The sequence below is a fragment of the Capra hircus genome, chromosome 21 (assembly GCF_001704415.2).
Source record: "Capra hircus breed San Clemente chromosome 21, ASM170441v1, whole genome shotgun sequence".
NCBI classification, from domain to species: domain Eukaryota; kingdom Metazoa; phylum Chordata; class Mammalia; order Artiodactyla; family Bovidae; genus Capra; species Capra hircus.
In genome coordinates, this window is record NC_030828.1 from 6,392,672 (window position 1) to 6,418,074 (window position 25,403).

Genomic DNA, 25,403 nt, shown 5'->3' on the forward strand with positions numbered 1-25,403 from the left:
GGGAGCTCCGTAAACCTTGCTGCTGTCATTATTACTAGTTGACAGCGGGTAGTGAGCAGGCAATGCACTTGCAGTGGAGACGCTGAAAGGAGAGTGCAGCAAGCTGGGAGGAAGATAACGTCAAAGCCAGGGTGACACTGGCGCCTGTGATGGGTGAGCGTCATTTCCCGCCACTCCACGCTCCCTGCATCCCGGAGTCCAAAGCGCAGGCAGGCTTCAGTCCACACCGTGCCCCAAAGGTCAGCGGGCTAGAGTTTCACGAGCCGGCATTCCAGGCCTGGGGCCTGCACAGGCAGCGCTCTGCCCTCAGTCAAGCCTCCAAGTTCCCATCCAGGACCAGCTGCCCGAGCTCCGGCCCATCCCAGTTGGCCTCAGGGGTGCTGAGGCAGCTGCTGCCAGGCAGGGGTGGGGTGGGTGAGGCAGATGAGAAGCAGGTCCCAGGGCAGCTGTCCTCACCGGCAGACCCGGAGCCACACTCGAGCCGGGGTGTCCCTGTCGGGGGCACACCAAGCTCTGCAGGGAGGGGGTGCCCAGTGGATGCACATACGGAACACTTGCTTTATTGTACTGCTGCTGCTGCTGCTGCCTGGAGAATTCTGGAGAACACTGGAGTGGGTTGCCATTTCCTTCTCTGGTGCATGAAAGTGAAAAGTGAAAGTGAAGTCACTCAGTCGTGTCCAACTCTGTGTGACCCCATGGACTGCAGCCCACCAGGCTCCTCCATCCATGGGATTTTCCAGGCAAGCGTACTGGCGTGGGGTGCCATTGCCTTCTCCATTATTGTACTGACCTGGCTTCAAATGTTTATTTCACTTAAATTTCCAAGATTCCGGGCAGTTTCTATTGTTGGGCCCCGTTTTATAAGGAAAACCAGACTCAGGGAGGTCCTGGAAATAGATGGTAGGACAAAGAAGTTGGGCCTTCAAGTGACAGCCCCTGAAACAGGAGGGCCCAGCAGGGGCCCGAGTTCGGCCCCTCTTCCCATCACATCACGCTCCCTGAGAAACACAAAAGGAAGCTTTTGTGTCTCCCGTTTTTAAGGTTGAAGGAGAGCCGATAGCAGGAGCAGAGTTTAAAGGGGGCCCCTTCTGGCCTCACCGCCCGCACCGCGAGGCCGGCGCGGAGGCGCTGCCCACGCAGGCTCCCGCAGAAACTCTGCAGGCGGTGGGTGGGCTCTGCCGGAAGCCCACACTCAGCGTTTTCCACTGCCTCCCTCTTCCCCTTTCACTTCCGGACGCCCACGGGTCTGCGTCGGCCTCCCCCGAGGGCACAGCTTGTGGCATTCGTCTTGATGTCCTGTGGCACCAGGCACAGTGAACTGCCCGGGCGGGGACCCCCACTCGCTTCTTCACCTGAACCGAGAACGCACTGCAAACCAGGCCAGGGCACAGACTGAAGGAGCTGTCAGCAACGTGCAGGCTCGGCTGAGAAATGCAAGCCTCCTGGGCCTTCCGCAGCCAGGCCAAGAGGGCAGAGGCGACCAGGCAGCAGAGGGCCGGTGACAGCAGCAAGCCCGTGTGGCCTCCGCAGCGGCAGCCAGCCACCCCGCAACAGAACCGTTCCTCCAAGTGGGCCTGGAACATAGCCACAAAGCGGGGACTGCCCTTCTGACGGGGCTGGGGGAGTGTGCAGGAAGAGGACAGGAGCCCTACATCTTGGGGAAGTTTAAAGACGACCCAGAGAATGACATCTTAGATTCTACCTTCGCGAAAGCCTGAGGGCTGGGCACAGTTCCCTGCCTTTGTTCCCCTCTTTTGTCTTGGGCAAATGTTCCTGGACAAACTCGTACCTGTGGTTTTATTGTCATCTGCTTTGGAGACAGGCAGGGTATAAATCCGTCAGCGAAATTTAAAAATGCAGCTCTTTGCTCTAGCATCGAAATAGACAAAGAAGAAAGAGGCTCTTCATAAATGCCTTTGGAGGCTTGTGATGTGCGTGGGGCTGCCAATAAAAGGCAAATTCTCTGCTTTGAGGTTACACACACTGAACCCAGGGGGGTCCTTGGGCCTCTGGGCACAGCACGAGCCCTGCCGGTGGGGCTTGATCGGCAGTCCTGGTGCTCCCAGCTGCAGGGGGTCGTGTGGACCACGGCCACCTCTGGGACCCAGCAGGAAAGGAGGGAGGCTCCTTGCTGCAGTCAGCAACGTGTGAGGCCCCTGAACACTCCTCTAGAAAAGAGGGCAGAAGGGGGGATGCAGAACATCTCTACCCCTTTCCTTGAATTTCTGCCACCACTGGCTTCCCAGGTCTTCCTTCTTATTTAGCAGAGGTCTGACAGTACTGGGAAGTCCTGCCCCAAGAAGCCAGGTGAAGGCTGGTTTGCCTTGCTGGGCACCGGGTGTCATGCTGCTGCAGTGGAGGGCTTGGCAGAGGTGATACCAGGGACCATGGGTTCCCTGAGTCAAAGGAAAGATCCCAGGAAGGGTTGTGGGAACTGGCCAAAGGTAAAACAGAAGGCTTTAAATATCTGAGTCCAGTTGAGGCAAACAAGTGTGATAACAAGATAGCCACCTGCCATCTCTGCCCTGTTTGGGAGGGCAGCATGTGGAAAACCTTTATGTGAGGTCATGGGGAAGAGTCCTGAGTCATTAGTCAGTCGTGGGTTAATACAGAACAGTCTCGGCAGATAAATTACACCCAGAAGCTCTGTGTGAGTCCTTGGAGTTGACATTGAAAGGTTCAGTTATCATAGTGAGAGTGATGCCTGCTTCACTCTGATAGGGCTCAATTATTGTGATAAGTGTCCTTGGAGTTTAACTCTTTTGTTTCACCTAAAGTTGGAATGAGGATCTCAATCTCAACTGGATACGACTGGTCGCTTCTTTCCCCAGCCCCTCTGGGATCCTTGAGGAGGCTCCTTGAGCAGTAGATGTCTAGTATTTCAAAAGGATACATCCTCCTCTCCTGGGATTGTCAGGACTTTTGGTCCAAAGAGACAAAAGTCCAGGTCAAACAAACCTATGAAATTTATTGGGAGGAACTTGGGTACTATCTTGGAATCTAGGATGAAATTTTAAAAACCTCCAAGAGAGGTGAAAACCAGGCCTAGAAGGTGCCAAGGATACAGGAATCTACTCCCTATCTGGCTCGCTTCCCTCTGCTTTTTCCCACCAGCTCATCTTCTGCGATGCTTGTGCATGTGTGGGCTGGATGATGCTTGTGGCACAGCTCCTAACTGATATTCCCTCTCTTTACAGCTAGATTCACCCAGGAGCTAACTAGTCCAGCCATCTGGGGTCAGGAAGACAGGGGTATGTGTGTAGATACAGCTGCTAGGGTGTAGGCAGGTGGGTGGAAGGGCATCATTGTGAGCAGGGAAGTCATTCTGAAAGGAAACGTGTCCTGCTACAGACCCCAGAAAGGCTCTCCCAGGCTTTCCTGATGCCAGGAACAACTTGACGGGCTGCTAGGAGGCAGGAGGCCTGGCGTGCCCACCCCCACAGGCTCAGGTTCTCTTGATTTATTACAGCTCACTCTCTTTATTACAACTTATTGTAGTAAGGCATCTGGGGGGCCTTTCTCAGCCTTGCCAGTTTCTCGTGCAGTGCAAAGCTTGGTTCTGCCACACACGCCTCAGACATCCACGCCTCAGCAGTGCAGCAGAATCTAAAGCCCTGAGATTGCTTTCCCTACCCTTGGATCCTCCCTTCCACGCAGGTCCACGCTGTCATTTGATGCACTTTCCTGGATTCTTGCTCATACTCCGCCACCTGCTAAATGCCTGATCTTGATACTTCTTGGTCTTCTTGTCTGTAAAGTGGGGATAGTAAATGACATGTTCCCCTCAAGGCTGTTGTAAGAACTTGAGATCATGTGTGCTACAACCTCAGTTCACTGAGCTCAGTTCCTGACTTCTAGAAGGTGCTCAGTAAAACTCAGTCCCTGTAGGTTCCCCTCCCCCCGACCTAAGGACCTCCCAGGCAACAGTGTTGTTTTCCCTGCCCTTCCCCACCAGGGTGATTTTTAGCCAAAGTCCTAATGACAGTTAGTGCCGCTCGCAAGGAGACCAAGGCATTACCACGCAGGTGTGATACTTGGGAGAACTGGGTGACATAAACGTTTACACAGGCCCAGCCATTTATAGTCTCACACAGGACATCCTGACTCAGCGCCTCAGAGAGTGGAATGGATTCCTCTTTAAGGAACTCCACATCGACGTTCCCTTGAAGCCACATTCTGAGACAGATTCTGGGAGGCTGGGCCGTGGAAACTCTTTAATTTTTGAGTGATGTGCGTTGAGTGAGTGAGTCAGGGTTGATAGATGATTCAAACCTAGCAGAACCCAGACCACATAGAGAGAATGAAGAGAGATGCCCACAGGACCCAGGGGAATTTCTAAAGAATCTTCTCAGAGTGTGTGCAACTGAAGAGCCCAGCAGATTCCATTCTTTCTCTAACATGGCCACAGCCCACCCATCACCGAGGCCCTTTGGAATGGGCTGCAGAGAGAGGGAGGGTCATTAGCTTGAAGAAAGATTGGGGAAACAGCCTTGGGGCCCTGCAAGAGGGGCGGGGGTGGGCGACAGAGCCCACCAGTTCTTCTCATGCTTGTCTACCCCGCTCAAGAGTCAAAGTCTCAGGACCCAAGGCTTCCCTGGTAGCTCAGTGGTAAGGAATCTCCCTGCCGATGCTGGAGATGTGGGTTCAATCCCTGGGTCAGGAAGATCCCCTGGAGAAGGAAATGGCAACCCACTCCAGGATTCTTGCCTGGAAAATCCCATGGACTGAGGAGCCTGGTAGTCTGCAGTCCATGGGGTCCCAAAGAGTGGGACATGACTTAGCAACTGAGCATGCACTCAAGGGTCAACGTCTCAGGACACAAGGTAAAGACAGTTTTGACCTTGCAGAAAGGTTGTGGGCAGGGCCTTCTGGCTGAGAATCTCTCCAAGATATCACCAAGGGAAATCATGGCCCTGTGACCAGAGAGGATGCCGTGGCTGCTGGATGTCCCAAAACCAACAGAGCTGCCCCATGGCAAGTCCTGTTCATCCTGCCCACAACATACTCTTCAAGTATATTCCTCCAAACCATCCCTGCCCTTCTGATCCCCTGGCCTCTACCTTATCACATGCACCTTAGCTGCTGCAGCAGTGGCCCTCCAACTGCCACCCACCCCTTCCCCTTCCCCTCCATCAGCTGCCAGAACTCACCCCCAGAAACATACACCTGGGGACTCTCTCGGGCACAAAACTTCAGTGGCTCCCAACTAGAGAATGTCCCCACGGACCCCAAGCTTGCTGCCTGACTTCAAGCCCTCACTTTTGGTTTCAGCCACAGCTTATCACTTCCCTCCACACCTTGGGCCATGCTAACCCTTTTGCTGAGAAAACCACTTGTTCCTGCTTTACCCAATCACTCTTACTCATCTTTTCCCAGGGCCCTGCTCAAATATGGGCTCTTCTCCAAGGCTCTTCCAGGCCCCCAGCACCCATCACTGCAGGATCTTGATGCACCTGGGAGACCCGACTACCATCGGTCTCCTGCTTGGATGGTGAAGATCCGGGAAAACAGGGACTGTGGCTGCTCAGAGCCCATTCAGAGCCTGGCACAGTGGCTGGGTGTCTCCTGAAAGCCAGGCTTCCCGGCCCCTCCTGCCTCTCTGCTGGGTTCCTGGTGCTCCCTGCGCCGGGGGCAGGGAAAATCCCAGCAGGAGCCATTTCCTGTTCTCCACACCCTTGCAGATCTTCCTTGTTCCAGGTTCTTCCTCTCCAGAGAGCTTCTTATCTGAGGACAGTCCTGGGCACAGCAGCAGGCCTGGAGGAGCCGTCCTGCCGATTTCCTGCCTCAGCCACTCTGCATTTGAGTCAGAAGGTCTGAGTTTGGAGCCAAGCTCTGAACCCCTTCCCAGCTTGGTGACCTTGACCACTGTGTTCACCTCTGCTAAGCCTCAATTTCTTAATTTATAAAATGAAGTCTTCTTCTTTTTTTTTTTTTTTTTTTTGGCACCAATTTGTTGTTACAAGTTAAAGTGTGTCTGTCTCCCAACCAATCTCTTTCCCCATGAGGAATGACTATTAGCACTTTATAGCTTACCTACCCAAACTTTTTCTATGCATTTATACTTCAAATTTATCATTTTGTAGCAAAAGAGTTACATCTACACACATTTTTGTGCCTTGCTGTTTTTACCTAACTGTTCACATGCCCCCTGCATTGGAGCTCCCTTATTCTTCATAACTGCTGTTTATTTTACAATATATGAATGACCTTAGTTCATTTAGCAATGCTCCTAACATTAGACATTTCAACTATTTTCCTTAAAAACACTTATTAACATTTTTATTTTGTGATAATTGTAGATTCATATGCAATTGTAGAAATAATAGAGAAACATTATGTACCCCTTGGGGCTTCCCTGATAGCTCAGTTGGTAAAGAATCTGCCTGCAATGCAGAAGACCCTGGTTTGATTCCTAGGTCGGAAAGATCCGCTGGAGAAGGGATAGACTACCCATTCCAGTATTCTTGGGCTTCTGTTGTGGCTTAGCTGGTAAAGAATCTGCCTGCAATGCAGGAGACCTGGGTTCAATCCCTGGATAGGGAAAATTCCCCTGGAGAAGGGAAAAGCTACCCACTCCAGTATTCTGGCCTGGAGAATTCCATGGACTGTCCATGGAGGCCCAAAGAGTTGGACACGATTGAGTGACTTTCATGTTTTCCTTACCCAGTTTCTCGAAATGGTGATGCTGACGTCTTTCAAAACTGCGGTGAGTATGGTATCACCACCAGGACACCGACACGGCTGCAGTCAAGATGCGGGACATTCCCATCCCCACAAGGGTCCTTCTAGTTGCCCTTTTTTAGCCACACCTACTGCTTTCCCACCCTCACCACACTCCCTTCCCTGACTCGTCTTTTACCCGTGGCAATCGCGGATCTATTTTCTAAATGTAACCTTTGGGATTGTTGATTTTTTCCCATTTACCATAATTCCCTGAAGATTCATGCAGGTTCAGGGATTTTACCAATGAAGCTGCTATAAACATTTCTGTACAGGCTTTTTGTGGGAATATAAATTTAATTTCTCTAGGATAAATGCCCAGGAGTGCAAATGTTGTATGACAGTTGTATGTTTAGTTTTACAAGAAACTGATGTTTTCGAGTGACCACACCACTTTGCATTCCCACCAGCAGTATAGTAATGATATCGTTTCTCTACTCACATTTAGTGCTGTCCCTATTTTTTGTCACTGTAACAGGTATGTAGTGATATCTGTGGTTTAATTTGTATTTTCTTAGTTTCTAATGATGTTAAACATCTTTGGTGAAAATGTCTTTTCATGCCATTTTCTAACTGACTGTTACCTTGCTTTGTTTTACTACTAAGTTTTGAGAGTTTTAATATATCATTCTAGATACCAATTCTTTGTCAGATATGTGGTTTGCAAATAATTTTTCCCAGTCTCTACCCTGTCTCTTCATCTTCTTAACAGGATATTTTACAGAACAAAGTCTTGAATTTTGATGAGGCCCAACTTAACAGTTTCCCTTTTAAAGACTGTGCTTTCGGTGTCAAGTTTAGAAGCTTGGCTTAATCCTAAATCCTGAAGATCTCATCTTACTTTTTTTCTAAATGATATATAGTTTTACATTTTACATTTAAGTCCATGATCCACTTTGAATTAGGTGTAAAGTTTAGGTTCAGGTTCGCTTTTTGCCATTAGACGTCCAATTGCGCCAGCATCCTTTGCTGTAAAGTCTATCCTTCCTCCATTGAATTGCCTTTGCAGCTTTGTCAAAAATCAGTTGGGCATTTTTGTGAGAGTCTATTTCTGGGTTCTCTGTTCTGTTCTGTTGATCTGTGTCTGTCTCTGTGCCAGTACTTCAGAGTCTTGATTACTATGGTTATATAATAGGTCTGGAAGTCAGGCAGGCTGTTCTTCCCGCTTTAGGCTTCTTTTTCATAATTGTTTTAGCTATTCTAGTTCATTTGCGTTCCTACAAAATTTTTAGAATAATTTTGTCAGTATCTTTTAAAAAACCTTGGCAAGGTTTTGATAGAAATTATGTTAAACCTACGTATCAAATTGAAGAGAATTGACATCTTTAACTTTTTGAGTTTTCCAATCCCAAAACGTAGTCTTTCTCTCCATTTTTTAGATCTTTCATTTTTTTCATTAGTTTCATAGTTTTCAGTAAGTCCTTGTATTTTTTAAAAATTTACCTATAAGCATTTCACTTTGGAGCAGCTGTCAACTGCATTATGCTTTTAATTGCTAGTGATCATTGCTAGTACATAGAAATGCAATTGACTTTTATACAGCTACCTTGGATCCTGCAACCTTTCAAACTCATTTATTAGTTTTAGGAAGATTTTTTTTTTTTTGGTAGATTCCTTGGGATTTTCTATATAGGACATTACTTGCTAATATGGATTTTTGCATCTCTTTTTTTGATTAAGTTGTGTCACTTTTATTTAATAGGCTTATTATTTAATAGATCACACACACTTTCATTTTTTCCTTTATAAACTGTATGCCTTTCATTTCCTTTTCTTGCCTTATTGCACTGGTTAGAACTTCCAGTACTATTCTGAATAAGAAGTGAGACATCCTTGGGAGGGGACATATGTATACCTATGGCTGATTCATGCTGAGGTTTGACAGAAAACAACAAAATTCTGTAAAGCAATTATCCTTCAATAAAATGTAAAAAGAAAAAGAAGTGAGACATCCTTGATGAGCATGGATCTTTGTTCTTGATCTTAGAGGGAAAGCATTTGGTCTTTCACGATTAAGTATTAATGTTATCTCTAGGTTTTCTTTAGATGCTTTTTATCAAGCTTAGGGAGTTTCCTCTATTCCTAGTTTTCTAAGCATTCTTGAAGTCATGAATGAATGTTACATTTTGTCAAATGCTTTTTAACAGCCCACTGATATAACCATAAAATTTTTATCCTTTAGTCTTCTGATACGATGAAAAATATTGATTGATTTAAATATTGAGCAAATCTTACATACCTGGAAAAAATTCCCTTTGATCATGATGCATAATTCTTTTCCTACATATCTGAATTCTACATGCTAAAACTGTAAGGGTTTTGTATCTTTATTTATGAGAGACGTTAGTTTGTAGTTTGACTTTTATGCTGCATTTTTCTGATTTTGTTATCAGGGCAATCTGAGCTTCATGAAATGAATGGGGAAATGTTCTCTCTTCTGTTTTCTGGAAAAGATTATATAGAAATAGGGTTAATTCTTTAAAGTTCTGAGGGAATTCCCAGTGAAGCTGTCTGAGGATGGAGATTGGGGGGGGGGGGATTTTAAAATTATGAATTCATTTTTAAATAGTTGCGGGACTATTCGTATGATCTATTTCACATTGGATGAATTGTGGTAATTTGTACTTTTCAAGAAATTGATTAATTTAATCCAAGCTGTTAAATTTATGTTGTTTTTTTGTGATATCCCTTATTATCTTTTTGATGTCTGTATTGTTTGTAATGACAAGTCCCTGTTTTATTCTTGATATTGTTAATCTGAGTCTCATCTCTTTTTTCCCTTTTTAAGTGTTGCTGGAAATTGGCAAATTTTACTTATCTTTTAAAGAATCAGGTTTTCCGTTTCATTGATTTGCTTTTCTGTTTTCCAGGTCATTGATTTATGCTCTTATTTCCTGTCTTCTGCTTGCTTTGGTTTTACTTTGCTACTCTTCTCGTATAGTCTTGAGAAAAAACTCAGATTACTGATCTGAAACTTTTCATTTTATCTAATATAAACTTTAACACTACAAATTTCCCTCTCAGCAAGACCTTAACACAGGTTTTCATTTTTATTTAGTTCAATATATTTTTAAATTTCCTTTGAGACTTCCTCTTTGACACATGGATTACTTACAAGTGTATTTAATTCCCAAGTGTTTGGCAATTTTTCTGTTATCTTTCTCTTATTATTTAGAGTTTGATCCCATTGTGGCCAGAATGCACCCTCTATATAAGTTCAATTATTTTAATTTTGTTGAGATTTATTTTATGCCCCAGAATACAGTCTACCTAGTATATGTCCCATGGACATATATAGAATATACTTTCTGCTGTCACAGGACTGAATACTTTCTAAACGTCAATGAGATTCTGTTAGTTGATGATGTTGAGTTTTCTCATGTTCTTGCTGGATCTATGTCTTGTTACTCTATCCATTTTTGAGAGAGAAATGCTCAAGTTCCCAGCTATAATCTCAGGCGAATCTACTTGCCCACTCAGTCCTATCAGTTTTGCTTCACATTTTTGTAGGTTATTTGCTGTGTACACTTTTAGGATGCTTATGTCTTTTTGGTAGATTGATCTTTTGAACATAATGTAATGTGCCTCTCTCTGTCTGGCAATTACCTTTTCTTTAAGGTATATTTCATCAGATAATATAACACTCCTGCTTTCTTCTTTTTTTAATAAACCTTTTATTTTAGAGTAGATTTACAGTTACAAAAAAGCTGTGAAAAGTGTTTCCATACACCCCATTCCCTGTTTCCCTTATTATCCAATATCTTACATTAGTATGATACATTTGTCACAAAGAGCCAATATTGATATATCATTATTAACTAAAGCTTACATTTTATTCTGATTTCCTTAGTTTTTATCTAATGCCCCTTTTCTGTCTGAGATTCCATTCAGATTATCACATTACATTTAGTCATGATGTCTCCTTAGAATTCTCTTCAGTCAGTTCAGTCACTGAGTCGTGTCTGACTCTTTGCAACCCCATGGACTGCAACATGCCAGGGTTCCCTGTCCATCACCAACTTCTGAAGCTTGCTCAAACTCATGTTCATTGAGTCTGTGATGCCATCCAATCATCTCATCCTCTGCTGTCCCCTTCTCCTCCTGCCTTCAGTCTTTCCCAGCATCAGGGTCTTTCGCAGTGAGTCAGTTCTTTGCATCAGGTGGTCAAAGTATTGGAGTTTCAGCTTCAGCATCAGTCCTTCCAATGAATATTCAGGACTAATTTCCTGTAGGACGGACTGGTTTGATCTCCTTGCTGTCCAAGGGACTCTCAAGAGTCTTCTCCAACACCACAGTTCAAAAGCATCAATTCTTCAGCTCTCAGCCTTCTTTATGGTCTAATTCTCACATCCATACATGACTACTGGAAAAACCATAGCTTTGACTAGACAGACCTTTGTCAACAAAGTAATGTCTCTACTTTTTAATATGCTGTCTTGGTTGGTCTTAGGTTTTCTTCCATCTCTTAAAATTTTCCATCTAAGAATTCTCTTGGATGTGACAATTTCTCAGACCTTGCTTTTGATGATCCTGACAATTTTGAGGAGTATAGGTAAGATATTTCGCACGATGTTCTGCAAGTGGGATTTGTCTGATGTTTTTCTCACAATTAAACTGGGGTTATGGGTTTTGGAGAGGAAGATCACAGAGTACCATTTTCACCAAATCACGTCAATAGTACATACTATCAACATGATGTGTCAATGTCGATATTAACATTGTTCACCTGGATGAGAAACTGTTTACCAGGTTTCTCTACTTTAAAGTTAATTCTCCCCCACCTCTCTCCTTTCATACTGTCTTTTTTGAAAAACAAGTCATTATGCACAGCCCAAACCTAAGGGGTGAGGAGTAATATTCCATTTCCTCAAGGGCAAAGTCTCTACATCAATTATTTGAAATTATTCTGTATGGGAGATTTATCTGTATTCCCCACTTATTTATGTATTCAATCATTTTTTAAATAGCAGCATTGACTCAAAGATATTAATTTTATTGGGAATGGTACTAGAAACCAAGATCTGGGCACTAGGAATACTTCTGTGATATCACTACTTCTAGGCCCTCATGGTTGAGAGGAAAGAAATATCTGTATGTGTATCCTAACCTGTGTGCATACATATATCTATCAATACTGTATTTCTGTATGGCTAAATATGAGTTGAGTTTACACTGATTTGTCTCCAGCTCAAATCCATCAACCATGAATCATTCTGGCCTTCTTCTCCCTTGCTTGTTTAACTTCCCATTCCAACAGTGAGAAACTTGACTTTCAAAATTCACCATCCATTTACTTAATTGTTAAATCCAGTATACATAGATATTTGTTACAGAATGGTTAACCCATACCATACCCCTATTGGAAACAACTGTCGATGAGATTATGGTGCTTTTGTAGAATTCTTTTTGCCTTTACTCAAAGAATCTCCATTTATTTCCAAACTTATTTACCTTCTTCTGCCTCCCTTTAGGGAGACTGTTTACACACTTGAAATACAGTTATATTGTTTTATCACAGTCTGTATTCCATGACTTTATAAATGATTTTTTAAATTTGCATACATTACAGTTCACTCTGTACTGTAAAGGTCAAAGGATTTTGACAGATGAAGAGCATCATAGATGATGTACCATTATATTCTCATACAGAAGAGTTTCTCAGCCTTAAAAGTAATCCCGTGACTCACCTATTCAACCTTCCTTCCTCTTCAAATCCCTAGCAATCAGTGATCTGTCTACTGTATTTCTAGTTTCACCATTTATAGATGTTAAATAAATGGAATTATACATTTTCAGTCTTTGCAGATTGGTTTGTTTCTATTAGCATTGTGCATTTAGGATTCATATTTTGTGTGTATGGAGGGGGGGCTTGGCAGCTAAGCCCTTTTTCATCACAGAATAATATTACATTGTCTGGATATACCACAGTTTGTTCATCTATTCACCTATTAAATGACATCATGTTTGCCTTCAGTTTTTAGTTTTATAAAGAAAACTGCTAATATCCACATGCATGTTTTTTTGCAGACATAAGTTTTCAAATATGTTGGGTAAATAATTTAGAAGCCTGACTGTTGGACTGTATAGTAAAACTATGTTTAACTTGGTGAGAAACTGTCTTCCAAACTGGCTGTACCATTTTACATTTCAACCAGCAGCAAATGAGAGTTACTGTTACTTAGAATGCTCACAATTGATACTAGTTTGTACTTAATGGTTGTACAATTTACATTTTTCTATCTTTTCACTTTTAACCCATTTATACCACTGTATTTGAATTTAATTTCTATATGCGTTTATGCATAGCATATACTTTGGTTATGTTGTTAACTCCACTCTGCCAACCTCCTTTAATTGGTGCTTTTGGAATTAACATGTAATTAGTGGCCTATGAGGGCTGGTCTGCCATTTTGGTTTTTGTTTTCCGTTCTCTGTTTTCCTTTCTCTGTTCTTTTTTTCCTGCCTTCCTGTGGGCTGAACATTTTTTAGAATCCCACTTTGGTTTATGTATAATGTTTTTGAGTGTATCTCTTGTGTAGCTTTTATAAATGGTTGTTTTAGTTATTATATTATATCTAGATAACAGGGCGTACTGTTATTGACATTTGACTCAATCAGGTGAAGCATAGAAATCTTACCTCCCTTCACATCCTTTAACTTTCCCTATTTATAGCATAATTGTCTTAAATATTTCCTCTAATACACATAGAACCACATCAGTGTGTGTATCTATGTGTATGTGTTAGTTGCTCAGTTGCATCCAACTCTTTGTGACCCCATTGACTATAGCCCACCAGGCTCTTCTGTCCATGGGATTTCCCAGGCAAGAATACTGGAGAGGATTACCATTTCCTTCTCCAGAAGATATTCCTGACCCAGGGATCAAACCCGTGTCTCCTGTGTCTCCTGCATTGGCAGGCAGATTCTTTACCACTGCACCCCCAGAACTGCATCAGCTCAGTTCAGTTCAGCCTCTCAGTCGTGTCCGACTCACTGTGACCCCGTGAATCGCAGCACGCCAGGCCTCCCTGTCCATCACCAACTCCCGGAGTTCACTCAGACTCACGTCCATCGAGTCCGTGATGCCATCCAGCTATCCCATCCTGCGTAGTCCCCTTCTCCTCCTGCCCCCAATCTCTCCCAGCATCAGAGTCTTTTCCAATGAGTCAACTCTTCTCATGAGGTGTCCAAAGTACTGGAGCTTCAGCTTTAGCATCATTCCTTCCAAAGAAATCCCAGGGTTGATCTCCTTCAGAATGGACTGGTTGGATCTCCTTGCAGTCCAAGGGACTCTCAAGAGTCTTCTCCAACACCACAGTTCAAAAGCATCAATTCTTTGGTACTCAGTCTTCTTCAGAGTCCAACTCTCACTTCCATACATGACCACAGGAAAAACCATAGCCTTGACTAGACGGACCTTAGTCAGCAAAGTAATGTCTCTGCTTTTGAATATACTATCTAGGTTGGTCATAACTTTTCTTCCAAGGAGTAAGCGTCTTTTAATTTCATGGCTGCAGTCACCATCTGCAGTGATTTTGGAGCCGCCCAAAATAAAGTCTGACACTGTTTCTACTGTTTCCCCATCTATTTCCCATGAAGTGATGGGACCAGATGCCATGATCTTCGTTTTCTGAATGTTGAGCTTTAAGCCAACTTTTTCACTCTCCTCTCACTTTCGCAGCGCAGGTGGCTGCGAGGCGGCTCACTAAGCGCGGGCGGCTGCGAGGCGGCTCAGCCGAGAGGAGCTACCCTACTTCCGAGGTCAGGGGCAGCGGCCTAGAGTGCCAGGCTGCGACGGCGCAGGAACGGCTGAGAAGAGCTACCCTGCGTCTGAGGTCAGGGCGGCGGCCAGGAGGAGCTACCCCGCGTCCGAGGTCAGTGGCGGCCGGGAGGAGACACCCCGCGTCCGAGGCCAGGGGCGGTGACCCTGAGGAGCCACCCTGAGCCCGAGGCCAGGGCCGGAGGCCGGGAGGAGCAGCCCGAGGAGTGGTGGCTGCGCAGGCACAGGAGGGCCTAGAGGAGCTATTCCACGTTGAAGATCAGGAATGGTGGCGGTAAGGAGATACCCCTCGTCCAAGGTAAGGAACAGCGGCTGTGCCTTGCTGGAGCAGCCGTGAAGAGATACCCCACGCCAAAGTAAGAGAAACCCAAGTAAGATGGTAGGTGTTGCAGGAGGGCATCCGAGGGCAGACACACTGAAACCATACTCACAGAAAACTAGTCAGTCTAATCACACTAGGACCACAGCCTTGTCTAACTCAATGAAACCAAGCCATGCCCGCGGGGCAACCCAAGACAGGCGGGTCATGGTGGAGAGGTCTGACAGAATGTGGTCCACTGGAGAAGGGAATGGCAAACCACTTCAGTATTCTTGCCCTGAGAACCCCATGAACAGTAGGAAAAGAACTGCATCAGACAGCTATAATTTGTGCTTCATCTGTCAAATATAGTTCAGAAAACTCAAGTGGAGAAGGAAAATATACCTGTATTTTGTCTTTCTACTGTTCCTTCTTTGTTCTTGATGTTTCACGATTCCTCCTCTCATCATTTCGTTTGTGTTTAGAGAGTGTCCTTTGCCTATTTTTGTGCATCGCTGACAAATTCTGTTTCCCTTCGTCTAAGAACGTCTTGGTTTCCCCTTAATTCATGAGGTTTATTTTCACTGCTTATAGCACTCTGGGTTGAGACTTCCTTTCAGCACTTGGAAAATGAAGTGACACATTTTGGGGCCTTGTTGGATTTTTTTTCATTTTTAATAAGGAACCCACTGTCATTTGAACTGCCTTTTCCCTGTTAGCGTCACATCTTGCTGGTTCCAAGATTCCCCCTTTGCTTTTAGCTTCCAGAAGTTTCGCTATGTCTTGATATAGATTTCTTTGCGTTTACCTTATTTGAGATTTGATCGGTTTATTGAATCTATATATTTATGTCTTTTGCTAAAATTTGGAAAGTTTTCAGCTATTTTTTCTTCAAGTACTTTTTCAACCCAGCCTTCTTTCTCTTCTCTTTCTCCAACTTCAATGACATTAATGTTAACTTTGTTGTTTTTCTTACAGTCGCACAGATCCCTGAAGCTCTACTTATTCATTTTTTTTTTCAGCCTACTTTCCCTCTGTTGTTCAGATTGGCTAATTTCTATTGTTCTGACCTTGAGGTCACTGATTCTTTCCTCCGTTTTCTCCGTTTTGCATTCCCCACTGAGTTATTTCAGTCACTGTATTTTTCAGTTTTAAGATTTTCATTCGGTTCCTCTTTATATCTTCTATTTCACGGTTTAGAGTTTTTTTGAAGTATAGTTAATTTACAGCCTTGTGCTAGCTTTAGGGGTACAGAAAAGTGTATATATATACATATATACACATACGCATCTTCTTTTTCAGATTCTTTCCCAATATAGGTTATTACCAGAGACTGGATATAGTTCCTTACGCTATTTAGTAGATTGCTGTTGTTTATCCACTTTATATATAGTAATTTGTATATGTTAATCCAAACTCCTATCTCTCCTCCAGCCCCTCCTATCCCCTTTGGTAACCATAAATTTGTTTCCTCTGTTTGTGAAACTGTTTTTATTTTGTAAATAAGTTCATTTGTATCATTTTTTTTTCAGTTTCCACATATAAGTGATATTATATACTTGTTTTTCTGTCTGACTTCACATAATATGATAATCTCCAGGTCCCCGCATATTGTTGAAAATGGCATTATTTCATTTTTCTTTATGGCTGAATAATATTCCATTGTATATGTATACACATGTTCTTTATCCATTCATCTGTTGATGGACATAAAGGTTGCTTCTGTGTTTTGGTTCTTGAAAACAGTGCTGCTGTGAACATTGGAGTGTATGTATCTTTTTGAATTAGAATTTTCTTCGGAAATATGCCCAGGAGTGAGACTTCAGGATTGTGCGATATAGAGTTTCTATTTTTCAAGTGTGCTTATAATTGCTCTCTGAGGCATTTTATCCTTATCAGATAATTCCAACATCTCTGTCATCTCAGTATTGGCATGTAATGATTGTCTTTTTTCATTCAAGTTGAGGTTTCTCCTAGTTCCAATGGTGAGTGACTTCCAGCTGAAACCTGGACACTGGGTATTATGCTGTGAGAATCTGGATCCTATTGAAAACTTATATTTTAGCTGGCTTTTTCTGAGATTGTCCTGCAACAAAAGGTGGGGGGCGGGGTGGGGGACACAGCACCTCCACTGCCAGGCAGAGGTGGAAGTTCAGGATCTCCACTTGGCCTTTGTTAACACCTGAGGGGAGAGGAGCTCCATTTGCTGCTGGTCTAGCGTGGGAATTCCAGCACCACTAGCCTTCTATGGTGCTGCCCTGGTGGGAGGCGGAGACATGCACTCTTCCTGCCAAGCAGTGGGCGAAGTCTAGGTTCTTCTATGTTCTCCGCTGACAATACAGAGGGCAGGGAACCAAACTGTTTTCATTTTTATAAGTTGCTGTCATAAACAAAGCTGTGTTGAATGCATGTGCTCAGCTGGGAGTATTTGGAGTCTTGGAGGTGGAACTACAGGTAAGAGAGAATGCTTTTGGCACTTTGACAGCGATGATCTTCAACCTGAGGATTCCATGGACATGTTAGGGACTTCAAGGGGGAATGCAGGAAGCTGGCTGCATGAGGCATCAGGCGCGTGGGACCTTCTCCACCTGGGTTCTCCTTCAACTGGAGCTGCCCCGCTCTTCCTTGACTTGTCCACTCAGCCTCTGGGTAGGATTTCATTTGAAGATGCCTCTCCCTGGCTAAAAAGAGAGAGAGCACATCTGAAATGAGAGTGAAACATCTGCGTCTCCTTCCATTTATGAATTTCTCTGATAGTGTGAACTATGAAAGGTCTTGGCCATGTTTTCACAGCTGTTCAGGAGAGAAGACATGAATTTGAGTACGACTGGCTGTGAGTCTTTTAAAACAAAGAATTGACTAGAGAATTTTCTCAAAACACAAACATTTTGGTGCATCTAAAACTGCATTTGATTGATAACAAAGCTAATGAACAAAGAATTCTTTAGGTACACATCAATTATGTGAGACGAGGTGAACCTGTACCTAAATCCCCAGGCTCACAGGTTTGGAGAACACCTGTTTGGAAGGGCTCTCTGAGAGATTTGGAAAGAGGGCCCTTCCAAACAGGTGAGGATGAGCCGGCAGAGGAGGAAAGTTGCAAGCATGTTCAGAACTCTCAAAGAATGGTCCCTTGCTAGCAAAAGTATTTTCCTAAGCCTCTCTCCTCCTGACCCACCCACCCATCCCCGCCCTGCATGTGGGTCTCACTTCCAGAGACAGCTGCCTCACATTCAGCTCCTGACACCTTCAAAAACTCTGCTAGTAAATGCAGATCGGAAAAGCAATCGGCCCATGGGGACCAATTTCTTTTCCCATCACCTGTGGCTACTCGACGTGAAATTAAAAGTCAGCAACAAGTAATTGCAGCTGGCGGCAGCTCCCAGGGCTCAGCAGCTGCCAGGGGACCCAGCCTGTGTGCCGCCTGCCCTCTGTCCCTACCAGCTCCATCCTGAGATTGAGCAAACCACGTGACCTGGCTTTCTCACAAGAACGAGACCAATGGCACTGTCAGCAAGAGGCTAGGTGGGTTAGCCGAGGCTGAGAGGGCCATTCTGCAGCAGCCTTGCCCAGCCCAGGCCACAACGGGGTCCGGACCCTCCAGGCCCAGGCCTGCCGGACAGTGGCCCTCCCAGCTGGAGAGAGCTCCATGAGCCCCCTGCTCAGGATGCCTCTGGAGCGCCCCCCAGCCAGGGGTGGCCTGGGCCTGGCCCTCAGAGTGGGAGAATAACGCTGCCAGCCGTCTGCCCCAGCAAGCCGTGAGAGCCCCAGAGCCTCCGCCCTGGGCGAGTGCCGCCCACCGGAGAGATGTCCCCTGACTGCAGGCTCATGGCAGGAAGAGAAAAAGGAGGTGGGCCTCTCTCAGTGCCCACCTGCCTCTGCCAGGGTCACTGGTGACACTTCACCGTCGCATGAACACACTCAGGTGTGCAAAAGAAAAAGACAAGTTGGATTTGCTGAAGCTTTGGATACAAGCGGTGAGAGAAATAGAGGAGTCAGGGATGTCGTCGTAGTTTTTGGCCTGAGCTGAGAGAGGCTGGAGTTGCTGTGGTATTAGGAAGAGTGGTCTGGGGAGCTGGATATCGGGAGTGATAGTTTGGGGAGGAGGCATTTGGATTTATGAGCCTGGGGTCCAGGGCAGAGGCCCGGGCTGGAGAGATGAACATGGCAGGCGTCCACAGGTTGGGACCTTCCTTCCCCGACTACTTCAGGCCTGGGAAAGGCCCGCGCCGCCTGGAGTGTTGGATGTCCTCTCCCCTGGGTCCCTGGCCACCTGCCCTCTCTCCCTGCAGAGTCACAAGCTGATGGGCTAGGTGTGGACTTTGGCTCCTACCAGGCGGGCTCCTGGGCCCACGAGCTCTCCTGTGTTTGGGCCCCAAACAGAACACCCTGTGATAAGATGCCCCAGCGCACCCATGGGTGTCCCTCCTACCAGCCCAGTGTTGTGGGAGGAACATGGGGGCAGCTGAGCCTGAGTCACAGACAGAAGCACCCAGGACACGTATGTCAGGCCAGGAAGTGCTCGGGAAAGGGAGAAGCCCGCAGAGGCCACGAGGGCTGGGGGTGGGGCTCAGGGGAGACCACTGCCAGTGACTCAGCCGCTGTCCTGCTGCCCGCGGCATGTGTCTCCAGAGAAAACAGATTCCACACAGGTTTATCTCCTGTGGAGGAGGGATAGTCAGCAGCATGAAGTGGCAGAGGAGGAAGGCCATGAGCTCCTGCCCCAGCCCAGAGCCAGTGCCAGGGTCTGTCAGGCAGGGCAGACAGCACGCCAGCAGCACCCTAGGGGCCCCAGGGAGGGTAGAGCCTCCCACTCGGCAACTCGGATCAGGCCCAGCCGGGGGTTGCCTGGGGCAGGTGGGCACGAGGGAGGTGGAGTCCTGAAGCATCGCTGAGGGCAGAGGGGGGCCAGGGCAAAGGGGCAGAGGGGGGGCAGAGGGGAGGCAGGGCGAAGGGGCAGAGGGGGGGCAGGGCAAAGGGGCAGAGGGGAGACTGGTAAAGCAAATGTAGGTGCAGAATTTCTGAGAAGTCTCCATGGTGACTCTCTGAGCTTTGAGGGGGGCTCTGTCACACTGGACAGTGTGGGGAAGCACCGTAGTCCCACCCTTGTGAACGATCGCCCCTGGATTTGTTTGGTGTACAACCTGCCCAACTATCCCCGAGGGCCCTGGGGGCAAGGTCCCAATCTCCATCTATATGGAGCTAATTATGTTCCAGAAGGTAGGTTCCCATCCTCAGCAGGTACACCTGGGAGAATCTGTCCCCGGGGAGCCACACGTGGCACGTGGCAGGGCCTGCTCACTGGAAGCGAGCAGTCCCTCGACAACAGTCAACGGGAGCAATCAGTTTCTCCTCCGGCCCTTCGCTTTCTGCTCCACTGGGCCTCACAGTGAGGTCTCCACAGCAGCACCACTTGAGAACTTGGAGATACAAATTCTTGGGCCCTCCCAAGACCTAATGAATCAGAAATTCTGGGGCTGGGGCCTAGCCAGCTGTGTTGAATAGTTGGCCAGGGGCTTTTGATGGCCTCTGGTTGGAAAGCGACCCACACGGCATGGGAACAGGAGGTTTTCCACCTTGGAATCACCTGGGGAACTTATTAAAAAAATGCCAGTGACTGTGTCCCACACCCAGAGACCTGAATCTCACTGGTCCGAAGTCCAGCCTGGGCATCAGGCTTTTTGACTGCCTGCCAGCTGAGGACCTGCCTCCTGAAGCGCTTGATCAACGTCACTGTCTGGCACCAGAGAGTCAGTCCTGGGCAGAGGTTGCACCTAACATCTCACAGGCCTGCCCCTCACACCTGGGAAAGCAGCTCAGCTAGGGGAGGGGTCCAGGGCTCTGGGGTGTGCCAGGATCCTGCCAGGGCTCTGGAGGAATGCTGATGATGCATATTCAGGGGCACCTTCCCCAGAGACCCTAATTCAGCAGGAGAGTAGGGCTTCCCAGGTGGCTCAGACGGTAAAGAATCTGCCTGCCAATGCAGGAGACGTGGGTTTGATCCCTGAGTTGGGAAGATGCGCTGGAGGGGAAAATGGCAACTCACTCCAGTATTCTTGCCTGTACAGATAATCCCATGGACAGAAGAGCCTGGTGGGGCGGGGGGGTCAGTGCATTGGGTCGCAAAGAGTCTGAGCAGCTGAGCACGTGCGCACACACAGGGAAGGACCTGGTGCGCTCTGTCCCTGGAGATTTGGATGTGGGATTGAGGAACCTGCCCTGAGCAGCTCAGGTCGTGAACACTGGGCTCTATTTCCATCTCATCGTTCACCAGCCACGTATCCCCAGCAGGTCACTTCAGTAATGGTCACTGCATCTCTGAGTGCCCCGTCATCTCAGGGCTGTCCTGAGACCATGTGCAGACTGACCGTTGCAAGCACTGGGACAGAGGTAAGGAAGAGCTGGGGTGGCCCCTCGTCTGCCTGCCAGTGAGCTCGGGTCAGAGCCCTTGGAGTGCCCAGCAAGGGGGCCAGAGCCTCAGCTGAAAGAACAGAACCAGGGCAGTGGGTGGGCGCATGTCTCTCCCAGCTCCTTGCAGCCTCAGAAGTGGGCGCTGGGCTGTACAGTGAGGGGAGGGGCAGGTCCTGGGGGGTTCCGGGAGCCAGATCCGAGACCCAAGGCCCTGGCTTACCAACGGGCCCTCTTTTCCGATCAGCTCTGCGCGACCACTGGGACCACTGAGCTCTTGTGTTCGGCTGCCCTGGCCTGTAACCAGCCTCAGGCACTCAGCCTGATCGGAGCTTTGCTTTCTCCCAGCACGAGGCCAGAGCAGCCTGGGCGGTGGGGCTGAGTGAGGGGGCACTGGGAGGCCGGGATCCTTTGAACTACAGCCTCAGTCATCCTCAGCGTCACCGGACGGCCACCAGCGGCCAGACGTCGCTTCTGCATTCAGGCAGGAAGAGCAGGAAGCGGCCAGGAGACAGGGCGGCGACTGCGTCGGGAGCCAGCCCTTCCCCGGCAGGCCAGACCCCTGCCTCGTGCACCTCGCTGGTGAACCCGATCACGTGCGGGGCCCCAGTGCAGGGCGGCGGGGGCGCCAGGCCGAGGCGGACGGGGAGGAGGCCCGGCTGCTCACTGACCCTGCCTGGTGCGCCTCTCCACGGCCGCTCACTGCACAGTGCGGTCGCTCAGACCCTCACGGGCACAACGGGGCTCCTTGTTCCTCCCCATCTGATGACAAGGCCCCCTAGAGCCCAGGGCACCTCCCCAGGGACAACCCTCTGGTGCTTCTGTGAATCCAGTGAGGACGTGAGGCGCGAACAGCGTGAGGGGGAAAGGTCCGGTCCCAGGGAACCCTGACGCGCTCTCTTCCCTCCGCCAGCGTCTGTTACCAGCTCTCAATTCGCTGTTCAGGTGGGATGTGCATTCTCACCCTCCTTACCTCCACTGCCTCTGCCGGCGCTGGGGTCTCCCTCTCCGGGTCCGAGGTCTGGGGTTCTCCCTCTCTGGCTCTGGGGTCTCCCTCACCGTGTCCAGGCGCTGGGGTCTCCCTCTACAGGTCCAGGCCCTGGGGTCTCCCTCTCCGTGTCCGAGCGCTGGGGTCTCCTCTCTGGGTCTGGACTCTGGGGTCTCTCTCTCCGGGTCCAGGTGCTGGGGACTCCTCTCCGAGTCTCCGCGCTGGGGTCTCCTCTCTGGGTCTGGCCTCTGGGGTCTCCCTCTAGGGTGTGGGGTTCCTCTCCGGGTCCAGGCTCTGGGGTCTCCCTCTCCGGGTCCAGGTGCTGGGGTCTCCTCTCTGGGTCCAGCCTCTGGGGTCTCCCTCTAGGGTGTGGGGTTCCTCTCCGGGTCCAGGCTCTGGGGTCTCCCTCTCCGGGTCCAGGTGCTGGGGTCTCCTCTCTGGGTCCGGGCGCTGGGGTCTCCCTCTCCGGGTCCAGGTGCTGGGGTCACCTCTCTGGGTCTGGGCTCTGGGGTCTCCCTCTCTGGGTCTGGGGTCCCTCTCCGGGTGCAGGCTCTGGGGTCTCCCTCTCCAGGTGCAGGCTCTGGGGTCTCCCTCTCCCGGTCCAGGTGCAGGGGTCTCCTCTCCAGGTCCAGGTGCTGGGGTCTCCTCTCTGGGTCCCCGTGCTGGCATCTCCTCTCTGGATCTGGTCTCTGGGGTCTCCCTCTCTGGGTCTGGGGTCCCTCTCCGGGTCCGGGATCTGGGGTGTCCCTCTTCAGGTCCAAGCTCTGGGGTCTCCCTCTCCAGGTCCAGGTGCTGGGGTTTCCTCTCTGAGTTTGGGGTCTCCTGGTCTGGGCGCTAGGGTCTCCTCTCCGGGTCCAGGTGCTGGGGTCTCCCTCTCCGGGTCCGGGTACTGGGGTCTCCTCTCCAGGTCCGGGTGCTGGGGTCTCCTCTCTGGGTCCGGGGTCTGGGGTCTGGGGTCTCCTATCTGGGCCCGGGCACTGAGGTCTCCCTCTCTGGGTCTGGGGTCTTCCTCTCCGGGTCCGGGCGCTGGGGTCTCCCTCTCCGGGTCCGGGCGCTGGGGTCTCCTCTCCGGGTCCCCATGCTGGGGTCTCCTCTCCAGGTCCCCGCACTGGGGTCTCCTCTCTGGGTCCGGGCTCTGGGGTCTCCCTCTCTGGGTCTGGGGTCCCTCTCTGGGTCCGGGCGCTGGGGTCTCCCTCTCCGGGTCCAGGATCCGGGGTCTCCCTCTCCGGGTCCAGGTGCTGGGGTCTCCTTTCTGGGTCTGTCCTCTGGGGTCTCCCTCTAGGGTGTGGGGTCCCTCTCCAGGTCCAGGCTCTGGGGTCTCCCTCTCCAGGTCCAGGTGCTGGGGTCTCCCTCTCTGGGTCCGGGGTCCCTCTCCGGGTCCAGGCTCTGGGTCTCCCTCTCCGGGTCCGGGATCTGAGGTCTCCCTCTCTGGGTCCAGGCTCTGGGGTCTCCCTCTCCGGGTCCAGGTGCTGGGGTCTCCCTTTCCGGGTCCGGGGTCCCTCTCTGGGTCCAGGCTCTGGATCTCCCTCTCCGGGTCCGGGCGCTGGGGTCTGCCTCTCCGGGTCCAGGCGCTGGGGTCTCCCTCTCCAGGTCCGGATGCTGCGGTCTCCTCTCCGGGTGCTGGGGTCTCCCTCTCCGGGTCTGGGTGCTGGGGTCTCCTCTCCGGGTCCATGCTCTGGGGTCTCCTCTCTGGGTCTGGGCTCTGGGGTCTCCCTCTCTGTGTCTGGGGTCCCTCTCCGGGTCCAGGCTCTGGGGTCTCCCTCTCCAGGTCCAGGCGCTGGGGTCTCCCTCTCCGGGTGCTGGGGTCTCCTCTCTGGGTCTGGTTTCTGGGGTCTCCTCTCTGGGTCCGGGCTCTGGGGTCTCCCTCTCTGGGTCCAGGTGCTGGCATCTCCTCTCTGGGTCTGGCCTCTGGGGTCTCCCTCTCTGGGTCTGGGCTCCCTCTCTGGGTCCGGGATCTGGGGTCTCCCTCTCCGGGTCCAAGCTCTGGGGTCTCCCTCTCCGGGTCCAGGTGCTGGGGTCTCCTCTCTGAGTCTGGGTGCTGGGGTCTCTCTCTCTCTGGGTTTGGGTGCTGGGGTCTCTCTGGGTCTGGGGTCTGGGGTCTCCCTCTCCTGGTCTGGTGCTGGGGTCCCCCTCTCTGGGTCTGGGGTCCCTCTCTGGGTCCAGGCTCTGGGGTTTCCTTCTCCCAGTCTGGGCACTGGGGTCTCCCACTCCAGGTCCGGGAGCTGGGGTCTCCTCTCTGGGTCCGGGTGCTGGGGTCTCCCTCTCTGGGTCTGGGGTCTCCCTCTCCGGGTCTGGGTGCTGGGGTCTCCTCTCCGGGTCCATGCTCGGGGGTCTCCCTCTCCAGGTCCGGGCGCTGGGGTCTCCTCTCCGGGTCCAGGTGCTGGGGTCTCCCTCTCTGGGTCTGGGGTCCCTCTCTGGGTCCAGGCTCTGGGGTCTCCTTCTCCCGGTCTGAGCGCTGGGGTCTCCCTCTCCAGGTCCGGGCACTGGGGTCTCCTCTCCAGAGGTCCAGGCTCTGGGGTCTCTCTCTCTGGGTCTGGGCTCCCTCTCCGGGTCTAGGTTCTGAGGTCTCCTCCTCCCGGTCCAGGCGCTGGGGTCTCCTCTCCGGGCCCGGGCACTGGGGTCTCCTCTCCGGGTCCAGGCTCTGGGGTCTGCCTCTCCGGGTCAGGGCACTGGGCTCCCCCTCTCCAGGTCCAGGTGCTGGGGTCTCCTTCTCCGGGTCCAGGCGCTGGGGTCCCCCTCTCCAGGTCCGGGCGCTGGGGTCTCCTCTCCAGGTCCGGGCGCTGGGGTCTCCCTCTCTGGGTCTGGGGTCTCCTCTCCAGGTCCAGGCGCTGGGGTCTCCCTCTCTGGGTCCGGGCGCTGGGGTCTCCCTCTCTGGGTCTGGGGTCTCCTCTCCGGGTCCAGGCTCTGGGCTCCCCCTCTCCAGGTCCGGGCGCTGGGGTCTCCTCTCCAGGTCCGGGCGCTGGGGTCTCCCTCTCTGGGTCTGGGGTCTCTTCTCCGGGTCCAGGCTCTGGGGTCTCCCTCTCCATGTCCGGGTGCTGGGGTCTCCCTCTCTGGGTCTGGGGTCTCCTCTCCCGGTCCGGGCACTGGGGTTCCTCTGGGCCGCTGTCTCGTCCTGGCAGCCTCTGCCCTACACCGCGGGTCTCCGCGTGGAGTCTGTGGCCGGGGCACTCGGCAAACCTTAACAGCCTTTGAAATGCTACCTAATCAAC

At 50.0% G+C, this 25,403-nt stretch overlaps 1 protein-coding gene across 1 annotated transcript; it reads right to left on the minus strand.

Moving 5' to 3' along the window:
* On the minus strand, window positions 22,946–23,866 carry LOC108638450 (basic salivary proline-rich protein 2-like). The gene has a single exon (XM_018065849.1). It carries the CDS (start codon window positions 23,864–23,866, stop codon window positions 22,946–22,948), a length of 921 nt encoding a protein of 306 aa, XP_017921338.1.